Genomic DNA, 17291 nt, shown 5'->3' with positions numbered 1-17291 from the left:
TGAGCTAAATGTTATATAAGATTGGAATATGCAGAAAACATTCTGGAGAAAGCTTTACATAAGAAAGTTTGTCAACAATAGAATAAGGATTCTTGAAAATTCAGCTGAGATTTAGAACATAACTTAACAGAATGTAGGAGATGATTTAGAGAGAAGATATCAGGGGCCACCAGGGCTTTCCTTTTACATGATAGACAAAAATGAGAGATACTTGCATAGAAATAATTAGCCTCAGAATACCCTAGGTTATCTTAAATTGGTTTGATGTCAGAACTGGATGATGGGAAATGTCTGACTTGGGTCTAGAATAATGGTGAGGGTTGCTGTGGAATTTGAAGAGGCAATGATGGTCTTATCTCAAGATATTTGGGGCCAAAACTAGAACCCTAATTAAAGAAAGGATTCTAACAAGCTCTGTCATGGGAATGAGATTCCTGTGTGGAATGGAGATTGTTTTCCTATAAATGCCTTATGTGGAAATTAGTGCTGAGGACTCTTAGTAAATGCAATGAAAGCCAAATAATTATGCTGTTCCAGATACACTTCTTTTTTTAACCTTAATTTCTCTGCATTGTTATTACTTTACTGTTTTCTTTTACAGTGAAACTAACTTCTGTTTGGTTTTTGTCTCTACCCTCTCAACTTCTCTGGAGTGTTCCTGCATTAATTTCTTATTTCTTTTATTTAAATCTCTCTTCATTTAATGATTTTATTTTTTCTGAAAATTACTGATGAAATCTCCTAAATAAATATCTTCTTTATACTCTGCCACCCTGAGAATGGTCTGTTTTCTTTTCTTTTTTTTTTCTTCTGTCTTTTACTTAGGTCAGTAAAAGTACATACTTTTACTTTTATGCTGCCTCTACACCATCAGTTCCTAAGCCTAAAACCTTACTCTGTCCCTTGACTGATTTTCTGTTTTCTTCACTTTTTCCCTATTTCTCAAGTGCTTATGTTTGGATCTTTCTTTCTTATTTTAATAACCTATCATGCTTGTGACTTTGACCCAAACTTCTAGTGCTTAGTGTAGTAACTGGCATATTATATGAACTCAACCTAAATGTACTAAATGAATAATTTTATGAGTCAATGAATATTAAAATATTACTGATAAACTGTAACTTCTCAAATTTCACCTCGTCTTTAAAGGACAGATTTCTCTGACTTGGCATCAGCAGAGGAGTATTCTTCTAACACTTCATAAATTTAAGTCTAAACCTGAATTCACTACCATTTCTTTCAAGAATACTTCTGTCCATAGTTTATCTATTTCTGTTGATTTATCATTTCATTTCTGAATCTATACATTTAAAAGATTTTTTTGGTTCTTTGATGTTTATTGTTTTGTTGGTTGGCTTTTGGGGGGGGGTGTTATACATCTTTACATTTAAAATGTATGATGATTTTCAAACATTATTAAGAAGAAAAAAATATCCCCAATACCAAGGATTTACACTTCAGTGAAGTTGATGGACTTTCAAATTCAGAAAGTCCAATTCAAGTTCCAACTCAGAAGACATCAAATTATGTGACTTTGTCCAAGTCTCTGTAAGTCTTAGCTTATTTATTACTAACATGAGAGAGATTGGATTGTATGATTTGTGAGATTCCTTCTATCTCTAACATTCTGTTTGTGTACTTCTCTATATTGGCATTTTCCATATAATGTATAGTATGTATTTTGTATACTGTTATTTATAATGCTTGTCATCCATAACCTCTTCACTGTTTTCTTCACTATTACTGTAGGTTAGAGCCTTTTTCTAGATTGATTCATTCTATGCACTACTGCTGAATTAATTTTCTTAATTCAGTATTTGATAATTACCTTTGTTCAAAAGCTTTTGATCTCTTTTTTTGAAAATTAAGCCATTTATTCCTCTTAATTAGGCATTTAATATTCTCATAAACAGACTCAGCTCATTTTCTAATATTTTGCATATTCTACTATTATCTCTAACATTTTCATTTGACTTTTTTATCTTCTATAATCAGTCTGTGTGCTGAAATTTACCCATTTGTTCATGCACATTGTTGTCCATCTTTTCTACTATAGTGTTTAACTTATTAAGTATATTTATTTTAAATAATGTATTTGAGAGAGGGAAAAAGAGAGAGAGATGCAAAAGCTGATTCTTACATTTACATGGAAATGCAAGGTGTCCTAGATAAACAATAAAGCTTGAAAAAGAGTGAAGTTGAAGGATTCACAGTTCCAACTTTCACAACTTATTTCCAAGTTACAGTGTTCAAAACAATGTGATAATGGCATAAGGATAGATATATGTATCAAAGGATTAGAGAGTCTTGAAGAAAATGCAAACAAAAACAATTTTTTATTTTGTAGTTCCAGCTATCATATACATATTTCAGCCTCTGGTGATTACTTTGAATCTTAAAATAATGGGCCGTATTTTTCATGATTTTTGTGTTTACATTGGTTTTGTATTGAATGTTGGACATCATGTGATCAATAGTGACTGAAGCAGAATTTATACTTGAAAATGAACACATTGTGTGTGTGTGTGTGTGTGTGTGTGTCTGTGTGCATGTGCATGCACTTTCATGCATACACTTGAGAATATGAATCAATCTTCTGACTATGGAACTTGGACTGGAATTTTGATGTTTCAGCTAAGTACAGCAAGCAGCACTGCATATGGAAAGTTTGCTTTAACATCATTCCACTTCTTTGTAAAAATAGGAAAACAAAGGAAAGACTCAGAATATTTTTTTGATGGTCATGTTTGAGACATATACTCTTCCTTTTTTTATTTGCAATATTTCTAGTAATTCATTTAAAATATGCTCTTATAAGTAGATTAAAGGAGGGTTTTGAAATTGTGATCTGATTTCAGAGCTTTTCTTTTTTTTTAGTTGTCAACAGATCTTTATTTATTATTAATTTTTTAAAATATATATGACAGTGGAATGTATTACAATTCATATTACACACATAAAGTACAATTTTTCATATCTCCGGTTGTATAAAAAGTATATTCACACCAATTCGTGTCTTCATACATATACTTTGGATAATGATGACCATCAACATTCCACCATCATTTCTAATCCCATGCCCCCTCCCTTCCCCTCCACCCCTCTGCCCTATCTAGAGTTCATCTATTCTTCCCATGCTCCCCTTCCCTACCCAACTATGAATCAGCCTCCTTATATCAGAGAAAACATTTGGCATTTGGTTTTTTGGGATTGGCTAACTTCACTTAGCATTATCTCCTCCAACTCCATCCATTTTCCTGCAAATGCCATGATTTTATTCTCTCTTATTGTTGAGTAATATTTCATTGTGAATAAATGACACAATTTTTTTATCCATTTATCTCCTGAAAGAAGGCATCTAGGTTGGTTCCACAATTTAGCTATTGTGAATTGTGCTGCTATAAACATTGATGTGGCTGTGTCCCTATAGTACGCTGTTTTTAAGTCCTTTGGGTATAGACCAAGGAGTGGGATAGCTGGGTCAAATGGTGGTTCCATTCCCAATTTTCCAAGGAATCTCCATACAGTTTTCCATATTGGCTGCACCAAATTGCAGTCCCACCAGCAGTGTATGAGTGTTCCTTTTTCCCCACATGCTCTCTAATATTTATTGTTGTTTGTGTTCATAATAGCTGAAGTTCATCAGTGAACTTCTTGAATAGAGAACTCACATATTTTAGTGTGAGGACTATACTACATCACATAATCTCATGTAATACAATAACAATTCATAATTCTATCCTTTAGAGAGGTATCTTTAAAATATTTGCTGCTTTATGAAATCTTTAAAGAACTGGGGAAAAATAATGTACAGCCAGTACTGTAGTGGAATAGCTTTGTTATAATCAGCAGAGCATTATTAATCTCAAACATCCACTGAAAATGGTAACTATTTCAAAAAATAAGAATTACACCATCCCTTGAGATTTTGAAAATTTGTATTTTAAAGGCATTTTAATTTTCTACATGTTACTTGTGCTCGGTAAATAATCCTGTCAATATGAGATTTTTATATTTTCAAAATAAAAATTGAATTATAAGGAAAACCATAAATATTTAATAGACTACTTAAAATTATCACAGGATATTTACAGCTTATATGTTTTTACATATGCATATCAAATAATACAATATATCTATTATTCAGTGTTAAATTTTTCTCTGATTTTCTCGAGAAACTTGATATTTAATCTTAGAATTTCAAATATAACTATTTAAAAATGCAACTATAGAGATATGAAGACATTTTACTTCTTTTTTGATGATAACAAAGGCTTTGTGAGTGATTAATGATTTTAATAATATCTTGCTTTCTCTCATCAGTTGTCTGTATTATCACTTTCTAATTTTAGATTTTTATTAATTTGAGCCTATAATTCTTGTTATTTTTGAGTAACCTTATGTACTTTTAATTAACATACAGTATTTTTCTTTTACTTTAATAGGAATATTCAGTGGAGAAGTGCTATTATGCCCAAGGATAAATTAATCCATCTTCCTCCAAAACAATAACATATTCCTATATATGCACAGTACTTTACATATTTACCATGATTTCCATGGTGAATATTTTGTGCCTTGCACCACCTCTCTCTCTCTCTCTCTCTCTCTCTTTTTCCTCATGGTGCTGGGGATTGAATGCATGTTAGGCAAGTGCTCTATCACTGAGCCACAACCCCAGCAGTGTCTTGCAATTCTCTTAAATTCAAAGCAGGGTTAAAATAACCAAGAACTTTTGAAAATTGAGATATTTAATCTTGCATCTTGCACATTATAATGAAAATGAAAAGTATGATATATGTATTTCTTTAATTACTCCCAAGTGTCTTGTTTTTTAACGTTTCTGAGTATATGTTATATTTTAGGTTTTGCTTCAGTTGTGCAGTTAATGCTCAGAAAATAGCTTGGCATTTGTTTTAGTCATATTTTTGTTGCTGTGACTAAAAGACCTGACAAGAACAATTTTCTAGGAGGAAAAGTAAATAAAACTTTATTTCAGAGGTCTCAGTCCATAGATGGCAAGGTCTATTTTCTGAGCCCCCAAAGAAGTAGAATGTCATGGTGGGGGCAGGAGGCATGGCAGAGGAAAGCAGCTCAAGACGTTGCAGGAGGAGAGAGAAATTTGGGGAGATCCCCATAAGAGACAAAATATATACTCATAGACATGCCCCCAAAGACCTTCCTCCTCCTGCCACATCCTACCTGCCTATAGTTACCTCCCAGTTAATCCCTATCAGGGGATTAATGCACTGATTAGTTAAAGTTGTTATAACCCAATCATTTCACCTCTAAACTTTCTTGAATTGTCTCACATGTGAGCTTTTGGGGAATACCTCATGTCTAAACCATAACAACATTCAAGATATTTTTTCAAAAGTATTATGCTTCTGCTCTTAACCAGATTACTATATTACACAATATGAATGAACATAAGGAAGGCGCTTCTTGCCACAAAGAAGAGACTAGACTTATCCTTCAGAGATATAGCCATTTAAAAAAAATAAAAGATCTCAGCTTTATAAAGGAAAAGAATAATTTCTAAGTAGTTTTACTTTTTATAAGTTTAGTTTTAAAGAAAATCTGTTAAATTTACTTATACAATATAAACACAGAATGTCTTTGTTTTGCTATATGCTAGGGTTCTGAGTTAGAATATAGGACAATTGTCATTGATTTCTGAATATTACTTTGAAGCATTTCATTGTTTCAATTGGTGTTTTTAACTTACTTTTCTTTTCTTTCTTTCTTTTTTTTGGAGTGTTCTTAATGTTCTCTCATACTTACACAGATACTCTATTTTGAGCATACTTTGGTCTGGAGTTATGTCATTGGGATGGATGGATGAATGGGTAGATATGATAAGCTATAAAAAAGAATGCTCACAAGTCTATTCTTCCCCAGAACTTTGCATGAGTTCCTTGGTTCTTTCATTGAAAATAGAGACCCTAAAAGCAGCAAAATTGATGGGGAGGTACATCAGATTCCTTAGAATGTTGAAAATCTCTTTCAAGCAACCACATTGACTGGAAAAATAATTCAAAACTGAATTATTACAAACTCAATGATTCACAATTGAGTCAGATAATTATAAAATTATTTCCCTCAGAAATGACTGAAAAGAGTACTAAAATTTAATATTAATCATTTTTACTTTTTCTTATGAGTAAACACTGACCTTTAAATTCAAAGTCATTCTAAATTGTTTACTATTATGGCCCATTGTCAGTTTATCCTTATACCAGAATCTGCATATGCTATTATATGTTTTCATGATAGTTGTTTCAATAGTGGATATTGTTATAGTACTATAGGTCAGTATAAATCAATGAGGGAACTGTTAAGCAGTATCCTCACCAAATATTGTAGAATAGAGGCCACTAGGTATTGCAGAGTAGTAGTCTATCAGTCCAGGCAAATGATCCATTAAAAAAAATCTGAATTATTTTAAACATAGATTAGAAAATATAGAATATTTATTTAAAAATGGAACATGACTGACCATGAAATTACCTTTTTGAAGACAATTGGATTATTCACCTAAAAAAGGTTTAAATTTACAAATGAGGTATCCTAACCTTATTTGCAGTTTACTCTTTAGCAGTTTGATAACACCAATGGCCACCTATTTTAGAACATTTTATATGCATTAAGTAAAATAAGGTGAGTAAGCAGAATTACGTTTCATTGAAATGTAGTCTACAATTTGAGAATTCCATGTAGGAAATAAAATATGTTAAACCTTATTTACTTATTATTTACACTTCTCAGTTGTTGCTATTTGAAGTTATTTATATATTCCTGACTTTATACTCACTCAAAATATAGGTGAAAATTCTCAAGTTTTATATACTGGTGTTGATTCTGCTATGAAACTGGGTAACTCAGGTGTCTTGCTTTAAATTTTAAGTTTTACCTATTTAAACCTATTCTTACCAGATTGTGGTTATAGGAGCCTATCTTGACTTTCTCTGTGTTATCAAAATTTAAAATATAACCTTTTATTTCCCTTAACTGTGAAAATACATTTTGGGAAAGTTTTCACTTCTGTTGTGGTTCTTCTGTGTTTCACTTATTAACCTATTTTCATCTCACATTATGATAATTATATATTTCTTATTTTTTGTGGAACGAAAATATAAAGAAAATTTAGGAGATTGCAGGATGTGATATAAAATAAATCCAGTATTTATTTTCTAAAGTCTTCTAATTTAAAGTCTTCTGGTTTAAAATTATATGATATTTGGGAAATTGTGTCCTTTTCTCTTTTTCTTTAATTGCTTGTAGTTTTTCACTATCTGGTTGAGAGAATTTATAGGTAAAGTGGAAGTTCTGGTGAGATTAATGCTGTTTTACTCACTATAATATATAAGCATATTTGTTTTGTAATCACAACTGGGTGGAAATATAATAACATTTTTTGAAGTATTACTTTGGTGTATACTACTTTAAGTTCTAGACCAAACGTAATGTTTTTAAGGTTTCTTACAAATTGTGGGGTTGGTGTTAGAAAGCATGTATTGATCAAGTTAGGTATAAAAGCATTATATTAGGTTTCAGGAATACAAAAATCAATAATGATAAGTCATTTAAATTTACTATTTTTCATTCAACAACCATTAAGTTTTAGTGTTAGATTTATTTGTGGTCAAAGAGACCACATTATTTCAGTGAATTAAGACACATTTTGAATTGGTTGGTATAGCTAAAGTACACTGAGGTAGATGACTGATTAACCAGATCCCTAGAGTGATTTCTCTTTGGGGTCATGTTTAAATATGGCTGCATACTTCAAAGGTGCCCTATTTTTCTATAACCTCATTTTGATCTTTCTATTGAATGTTCAGGTTTATCAGAATATTATTATTGTGTTGAAAGTATTTTTATATCTTAGTTGGTATACTAATAAACAGTGTTAGGGGCTTGAGAATCAATGTTTACATCATTTTCTTCACTATTTTGAAAATATTAGGAAAAGTCATTGAATTCCTTTAAAATACAATAATACTTCACACAGTTCACATGTTATGTTTAGGAGATTCATTTTGGAAAGCAGGCAGTTTGGGTTTTCATTGATTATAACTGAGCAACTCCTATTATGTTCAACGGGAGTTTTTATTATAGACAGATTGCGATTCCTTAGAAATTCTTAAGAAGTTTAGTGAGATTTTGCTCAAAATATGTTGGGGAAATTTTTTTTAAAACATACTCAATAATTTTAAACAATTACCTTTCTCAAAATCGGTTTGATGCATCATGACCAAATAGAAGAAGGGCACAAAGATCAACTGAGCTGCTTTTTGACTAACGTTTCAGGGATTGTGAAGCAGCAGATAGACAGCCATATCACAGATCCAGATCAACAGAACAACGGCCTCACCTTGAGCGGACCACCACCCGCTCCAGATCCACTGAACGTCCTGATACAAACCTCATGAGGTCGATGCCTTCATTAATGACTGGAAGATCTGCCCCTCCTTCACCTGCCTTATCGAGGTGAAAGATAAATCAATCAGACTAACTTCCCCCTTTGCACCACCAGCACACCATTTTATTTTCCCAGCAGCTAAATGGTTTCTTCTATCATCTTTGACTGATCACTAGTAACAGTCAATACTAACCTTTTCAATGTAAACACACTATTTATATTCAGCGGATATAATAGTGTGTGGTTACCATTGTAATTTGTTTATTAACTGTCCTGACTGCATTTGTTTTGTGATTTCTCATTAATCAGGAGTCCTGGGTAAATGCCCTCATAACTATCACGTTCTTCTCCTACAGAATGAGAAATTACTTGTGTCCATTAGACATCACTTTTCTAATGTTCATCATAATGACACTAATCAAAAGTAGAATTTTAGTTTCTTTCTGTCAGCACTAATATCATGTATTAACCAGTGTTTTCTTTAGCTGAATTTTGAATTACTCAGGGTTTTATTTGTAGTCTCATATTTTCTAATGAAGGGATGTTTAATATAAGCCTGAGTAAAAATCTCTTTGGATCAAGAGAGGAAGATTAATGTTAAGTTTGAAATCTGGTAGAAAGAAGTGTGAGGTAGTAGTTTTTATTTTTTGAGCTACAGAATTCTCCTCTTTCATATAGAAAGAATACTAATTTACATTAACTATTCCATGGATTTTATCATAGGATTTTGTGTGCATGTATGTGTGTATGTATGCATATTACATAAAAATGTAAACATCTTTTGGTATTTAAATAATCATTCAAATATCCATATTTTGTTCTGTTTTCCTAACCTTTTAATCAGCAGCTAAATCTCTTTTTAAAAAGCACTTACACAGCTATCATATGAACCAAATGTATTAAAAGCATTTAAGTCATTGTACTGAAAATGAATATCAATGATGTATCTTGTAGGTCTCATCCTCGAACTGGGTCTGTCCAGACCAGCCCATCAAGTACTCCAGTGGCAGGACGAAGGGCCCGACAGCTTCCACAGCTTCCACCAAAGGGAACATTGGAGAGAAGTAAGTTTTATTTCTAATTTTATCACAGGGGAAATATACATGGAAGCCAAGGTGAATCAAGATTTTATTATTACCTTTGTGATAGTTATCTTCTTTTGTTAATGGTATGCCTTACTGAATGTTATAGTAGTTTTATTTATGAATATTATATATTCTATGTTTAAAATTTATATTATTTGGAGGTAAAGTAAGCTATCAATTTTGCTCTTGGACATTTTTCAAATGTGAATAAATGCATTTTAAAAGTAAACTTATTTCTTTGCTACAACTAAATTTATGTAATTGTTGATAGTTACATAAAGTTTATTAGTAACTAGCTAAATCAATTTTCACACACTGCAAAGGACTGGTTAGCTGATGCACACCAATGGTGATCCTTCTCAAATCTGGAGTACAAGAAAAAGGTAATCATGAATATATAAAGAAAGATGCATGTTGTACTGATGTTTATAACAATTTCAAATTTTTACATAAGATGCAATATTTGCTGACAAACATGAACATTCTTCTGAAACATTTATAAATTTATAAAGTTTTGGGTAAAGGACCTTTAAAAGCATGGATATCAGAATATTTTTAACCTCATTTAAAAAATGATCCCTTTATTTGGTAACTGGGTGTGTTTTGCAAAAGTATATATACATGCATATTTATAAAAGTATATATCTTAATCACCATTAAATTTTCTTTAATATACAATTCATTCTATGCCTTTGGAGATTTCTGTTGTTTTTAACCCCTGTGCTTTGGTTCCCTTTTTTTGTTTTGTTTTGTTTTTATTTTGTTTTCCCTAGACAATGGAGTCAAGGAGATAGAACCTTATGAAGGTCTGTACATAAAGGAGGGTTTGTTTTGTGCCGACAGCCTTTTTGGGGGGCTGTTAAGCAAAAATAAACCCAACTGCAATTGATGTCCCTTCATTGCATAGTTTTATATACAGCAAAATTATTTTGTTTTATAATTCTGATAAAGTATTCAACTTTTATTTTACTTGGAAATAAAAAGAAGGAGTTAAATTTCATTGATTCATCAAGTGAGAATGCAAAGAAACTTCTTTTAAATGAGTAGAAAATATTTGCTCTTTTGAAAATATTTAATTTCCTTTTTAGGCCAAATTCCAGATTTTGAGTAAAACTTTAACCAAAGATATCAATTGCAGTCTGTGTTTATGTCATTAAGGATGTAAACATAGTCTAGTTATATTTATCATCATATATTTCATTTTATATTTATGATGATATTTTAATTATTAAATTTGGCTTTCTTGAAAAGAAAGTTTTTGAATTAGATAGTGATTGTGGTTTGTATTTCCTACATAAATGATGTAGCAAGACTGCTTATAGTATTCAAAGTTAAACGATAGTTTTATGATTTTAGTACTAAACCCTTCATTATGACTCAAGATAAAATATTAAATTATGTTATATAGAGTATTTACAAAGACATGGATTATTTACATTTAAAAGACAATAAAATCCCCTACTAATTATAGAATTCTGAAACTGTTGGCTCTTTTATTTACTGATGAATGTCCAACACATAGAATAATGCCCACATTGTAAACCCAGAATAAATATTTGTTCAATGAATGCATGAAATGTTTATCTAAAAATTGCAAAGCTACCTAAGATAATGTATAAAGTGCCACTAAACTAATCTTGTCATGACTTATTGTAACAGATTTGTAAATGCTTTGCATTTGAGCAGCAATGTTTTTATTGCCTTATGTAACTTGATAGAAAATGTGTTCTTGTTAGTTGTAACTGAATGGCTACCAACTTCTATTTTGTGGTTCTTTTTGTTTTTTTTATATAGCATAATAGAACAATTCAGTGCTGTTGTGATTAGAGGTCTATTATGCTACCTGGTAAAAAGATTTGAGCAGCATTTCTATAATTCTCCATTATTTGCATAAGACTGGGAAGCCTAAAATTTTAGATGACTTTCCACAAGGAAAATTCAATAATTATGGATTTTTTGTCTCCTCAAGATTTTTAAAGGTAGAGTTTCAGCATCATTTATTGGCATATGAAGTCAGAAACATAAAAGATTATGTCACAATTTTCTAAAATTTTAATTTAAATATCTTGTAAAGCAATAGTCTACTGACATAAGACTAGATCTGTTTTTTTTTTTTTTTGGTAATACCAATTATGCCAGAAAACTGATAATATTGTTGATACGGAACATAAGGATTGATAAAGGTTCCAAGGGATTATCAACAAATATTCTAATTACTATTTGTCTTTTTTTCCTTTATAGAATCCATTAAAACCACAATTTTCCTTTAATATCTCCAGTTGCAATTTTTCCATATTTTTATTTTATAAAAGAAAGTTGAGCTAAAACTTCCCTCATCCTTTTCAGTAGGAAATTGAAAGTTTTTTTCTTTTTTAAAAAAACTTAATAGTATGGATGATTTTTTAAAAAAGTATTTTCGTAAGTGTTTATATGGAGACTTGAATAGATACATGACTGTAATTTTCATTAGTTTTAAATATGAAAATTATCTATTATCTCTTTAAGAGGTCTTCAATTTCTAGTTGAAATTACATATGTGGTAACTCAAAATAAATAACTCAAAATAAATCTCATCAAATTATTTTCTCAGAACTGCCTAAAAAGTTAGTTGTCAGAACTTGTATTTTGATGTCATTAGTTTAGAATTAAAATATTGAAATATTTATTTTCTAATCCTCCTCAGTAACTAAAAGTTTAGCAAGTTCTATTTTAACTCTTTATGATTTTGGTTAAGTATTTTATATTGTCTTTTAATTTAGTTAGTTTAAATTCATACATTTTGGTTTTTATTTTAGTTACTTTTTGTTGAAAGTCAGAGAAATAAAATAAGAGCAATATGGAAAATGTAATGTATTCAGTAATTGCAAGACATTATCATTATTATTTTATTTTCCCCTTATTTTGTTGTACTGCCATTATGTAAAAATAAAAGTTTGTCATATCATTTTTGTTTCTCCAAAAGGAACGTTATATAGTATTATTTTTTCTAGTAATATACCATGTCAATAGACAAGGCATTTTGCATATTTTACCTAGTTTCCCACATATTCCAAATATATTGAGCTCACCATTTCTCCTTTTACAAATCACCATCATCATAAAAGCAAACAGTGTGATAATTCACTAACAGTAAACTTGGTTTGCAATTACATGTCAGAAACTCCTTTATCAATCTCCTTATAATCACTCATTATACAATTATGAATGTTTTTGTTTGTTTTATTTAATTTAAAAGTAATTATTATACCTATCTAGTCTTTTTTTCTTTACTTTTACTCATGTAAATACAGAAGTTAATGAAGAAACTGTGCATGTGGAAGAGAAAGGGGTAGAAAAGCTGGGAGAAGAGGTCAAGGCAGGTCTGTCTGTGTGTTTAAAATAAATGAATGATTTCACATGATTTTGGGCCACATTATGAATGTGCATAAAGAACAGATTTCTGCTTTTCAATACTAATTTTATAATAAATTATCTAATTTTATTAATGAAGAGAGATTATGTAACCTGTCTAGGCAACATGTCACAATATTTAATTTATTCAACTGGTTGGATTTGTTTAAATCAAACTAGAATTATGGTCTGTACCTGTGACCTACATGTCTGCCTTTCCTATACCCCAGCTTATTCATTTACATTCAGAACATTTATTTAATTACTCAAAAAACTTTTTTTTGAGCCACTTGTAGAAAACTGTATTTTACCATGTGTTGCTGTTGGCAAGGAAAGCTCTAGCTCCTTCTCTAAGGATTTTGAATCTATTACAGGTAAATTATATGGAAATGTAGAATAGAATATAAATCCCATTCAAACTTTTAGAGACTATGATCTCTTTCAGATTATTATTTCCTAAAGTAAGAACAATTAACTTCTTCATTCTAGTTCCTCTTCCTTCTTCCAGTTCAACAAATACTATAATATGTTTTCAAAATCATAATTTGTGTCCATATAGTCCTCCTTCTAAATGGTATGCTGACCCTTTGTTTGGGGCTGGTGTTTTATGACCATCTTATGTCATAATATTTGCCACTTTTTGCCAGAATGTTTGCCAGAATTGAAAGAATTTTAAAACATAAAATATTATATAATCAAAATTATTTAAATAAATAATGAATTTATTTATTTTTATTTGAAACTAAGAATTGAATCTGATTCTTATCTAAGCTGCTAGGTTTCAACAAATTTAACTTATTTTAAACAATGAATAATAACTTCAAGTCTATTTTTGTCAAATGTTTAATTGATCACTTTTTAGTCATAATGAGTAGAATATACATTATGTACTTTTTTCTCTCTTATTATGAGAAGGCAATGTCATATTGTATATGAGATATGTTTTCATGATACATTCTCAGAATAGAGTCTGAAGTTTTTAAAACTAAAAACAGTGTAAACTGAAATTGCTGTTATCAACAGTTTTTTTTTTTAGTATTATAACAATGAGAAAAATGATTCATCAGAGTACATCTGATGATGGAAACAAAGTCAATTTTAGCTACATAGTTCTAAAAGTATATAAAATCTCCATTCTGAATATTTCATACTCTAACTGAAAGAATTCCGCACATCTTTTATTTTCCTTGAACTCTATAGGAATGACATTTTAATGCATATTTTTTCTTTTAAAATATTTTTTAGTTGTAGATGCACACAATACCTTTATTTTATATATTAATTTTATTTGATGCTGTGGAATGAACCCAGTGCCTCACATGAGCTAGGCAAGTGCTCTGCCACTAAGCCACAGATCTACCTCTTAATGCAATATTATTAAGAATGTATTCCATTTTTATTTAGTTGGGCAGTTAGTGTCTTCTATTCACCCATACTTCTGTATATCATACTAGTTCTCACAAATACTGAAACCCTTCATGCTGCTTATGAATTGGCTTCCACAATAATGACAGTTTTAGGATAACGTTAGTTTAGGGATTTAAGCAACAGTTAGCATCACTTTAATTTTGTCTTCTTTAAACTAAGTAAGTCCACTTGTTGGACCTGACAGTTAGTTTCTCACCTGTTTCTTATATCAATTATTAAATTGACTAAAAGTCATAATTGTAATATATAAATGACTCCCTTGTTCCTTTTGTTTGTTTTTACTGCTTTTTCAGGGAAGTATTCACTTAACTCTTGTTTTCATTAATGTGGCATGTCATCTTTAGTGCATGGATTTATTTCTTTAGTGTGTGATTTCATACTTTTGTTGTGCTTGGCTTTTATTTGGGTTGTTAATGACCTCAATTATTAATTACTGTTGTCTGTTTTCAATGTTATAAAGACAATAAGGGAGAAACACCAAGCCTACCTAATAATGGGAAAAAAGGCAAGTCTAAAAATAAAGTTAATAATGCCTTTCTATATATTAGACACTCTATATTATCATTTGTAATGTGTGTGAATATATCATTTTTCAATTAGGTAGTTATAAGTACATTTATTATTACCAGGTTACATTATCCAATTTTGCTATTTTTGTTTATTCAGGAACATGAAATTCATATTCAAGACTTACCTTTTTGATCTAACCCAATCCTATTTTATTGAAATGTATAGGTCTAAAATTAGATTTCCTTTTTGATTGTGTTAAATGGCAAGATTCTAAGGAAAATACAGGTGGTCATATTAATATGCATTCACAGAACCAAAACACATTTTTTCAATCCAGCAGTTTTTAAATTGAAATGTTTAAATGTATTTTAAAATAGAAAAGAAAATAATTTATGAAATCAAGAATAATGAGCATAAAAGATTAACACATAATATTGATGGGCTTCTCACATTTTTATACATATGAATTAATATATTACCTTGGCAAATAAAAATGATTGATTTTTAATACTTAGATTTGGTTTCCCTATCATTATTGATGACAGAATTCCATAACTTACCACAACTAAATGCTATTAAAATAGGACTCTATACATTTTGTAATAATGTATAAGCAAATATAGTTATATATACTAATTTAACATGTCAGTCTGTTCTATACCATAACATTTGGCCCTTGTTATTGGGTCAAATTAAGATATGAATAGGTTTGTGCTTAAGTCAAAATGACCTTCAATCTTTTTTTTAATATTTTTTCAGTCGTTGATGGATCTTTATTTATTTTATATGCAGTGCTGAGAATTGAACTCCATGTCTTGTGCATGTTAGGCATGCACTTTACCACTGAACCACAACCCCAGCTCTTAAATCTTAAGAATATTCTTATCTGACTTCATCTTTTATAAATAATGTCTACAATGTTCCATGTAAGATTTAATTAACACTAAAATAAATTTATAATTTTTCTTACGTTGGAGTCTTAATTATTCCTTAATACAAATGCTAGGATATTATTTAAAAGGTGAAATGTAGCAAAAATAAAATTAAATCATATATTGTAAAATATGAATTTTCCATAAAGCAACAAAAATTTAAATGAGCTTTCAACATGTATTTACATATTTGTCATTTTATCTGTTTCTTGATCTTCATGGTTTTTGCTTAGTACTTAGGAATGAAACTTTTGATATACATTTATATGGATCAGTGATCTGAAAGATTAGATGTGTCTTTCTAAATGTTCAGTTATAAGGGTGCAAAAAGTTTTAAGCATATATTGCCATTTCATGTTTAAGAGCATTTAGACATGTTAAGATTAGATGTGTTTCACATGAGGTAACTAGGTCAAAGATTTTAACTAACTATATTCCCTTAGTAGAGTCTTGTTTTTCTGACTTTTAGTTGACTTAGAATACGGTCAAGTCATTCATTCCTAAGCTGTTCTTTTTTCTTATTATTTCATTTAATCTCGTATGTAAAGGTTCACATTGACAATGATTATTGGGGCCTCAGTTACCTACACTCATTACAAACCTTATTATTTTATTGTGTATTAAAAATCACTGTTGTTGTATATGCCAATCCTGTGTATGGTGTAATTGAACCTAGAAAGAAATTAATGAATGAAAATTTGAAAAATGAGAACTCTGTACATTTTATATATGCTAACACTCATGTTTATTTAATGTAATCTTTCAATTTTTTAATTGTTTACCTATAATTGAAGTCTAGTTGCTTAATTGTTCCTTTTTTCTCTTCTTTGGGAGAGTGACTTTGAATTTATTGTTAATTTTAAATATCACAGTAATGTTTATGTGTAACTATAAAGTGTCAGGTTGTTTTTTAATTGTTTAAAGCCCATTTATAGATCAGAGATATTCCAGAGATGAATGTTAGAAGCATTTACAATATTCCTTCTACTACTTTTATATTCAATATGATTTAAAAAGATAGCTATGATTCCACCTGTAACCATTTGCTAGAAATGCTCAAGGGTTGAATGGAGTGGTAGACTTAACACCATCTTATCGTAGGATAAAATACAAAGGGAGTAAATAATTTAGTTAGTTTTATTCTGTGTCAGGCTATGAAGTACTCACATACAATTTTGGAATAGACGTAGTGTCCTTTGCCCTATAATTAGTGAGATATGTAATCAGTTAGTTGGAGCTATTCTGTTAACCTTGTATTGATAGTCAAATTATTTGGTGTATGGAAAAGCTGAAAGAAGAGATCAAGGGAACAGAACATATGAAGAACATGTGGGAATCTTTGTGTTCACCTTTTATCTGATAAATCCAAGTCCACATCTTTGCTATGGAGAGCCATTTGGCCCCAAACTATTTGCTTGTACTTTACCAAGACACTTATCAGTGTTATGTGGTTTAGCTCGTAGATTCAAAGTCAAGACTTAGATTTAAAGATACCTTATGAATCTTTTAATAAAACTACTT

The 17291-nt window shown here is 30.1% G+C and overlaps 1 protein-coding gene across 37 annotated transcripts in view; it reads left to right on the top strand.

Moving 5' to 3' along the window:
* Rims2 (regulating synaptic membrane exocytosis 2) overlaps positions 1 to 17291 on the top strand; it is a 575440-nt gene that overhangs the window by 388371 nt on the left and 169778 nt on the right. For 22 of the 37 annotated variants that reach the window (XM_027948945.2, XM_027948927.2, XM_027948986.3 and 19 more), the window contains 2 exons: positions 8314 to 8493; positions 9380 to 9489. In XM_027948945.2, coding sequence (XP_027804746.2) covers positions 8314 to 8493; positions 9380 to 9489 — 290 coding nt within the window. Of the gene's footprint in view, positions 1 to 8313; positions 8494 to 9379; positions 9490 to 10283; positions 10317 to 17291 lie in introns of all 37 variants that reach the window. The other 15 variants (XM_027948951.3, XM_027949009.2, XM_027949034.3 and 12 more) reach the window with 3 other exon arrangements.

The sequence above is a fragment of the Marmota flaviventris genome, chromosome 15, assembly GCF_047511675.1.
Source record: "Marmota flaviventris isolate mMarFla1 chromosome 15, mMarFla1.hap1, whole genome shotgun sequence".
Classification (NCBI taxonomy): domain Eukaryota; kingdom Metazoa; phylum Chordata; class Mammalia; order Rodentia; family Sciuridae; genus Marmota; species Marmota flaviventris.
The sequence above is the reverse complement of the archived record's forward strand: the minus strand, read 5'-3'. Positions and strand labels throughout refer to the sequence as shown.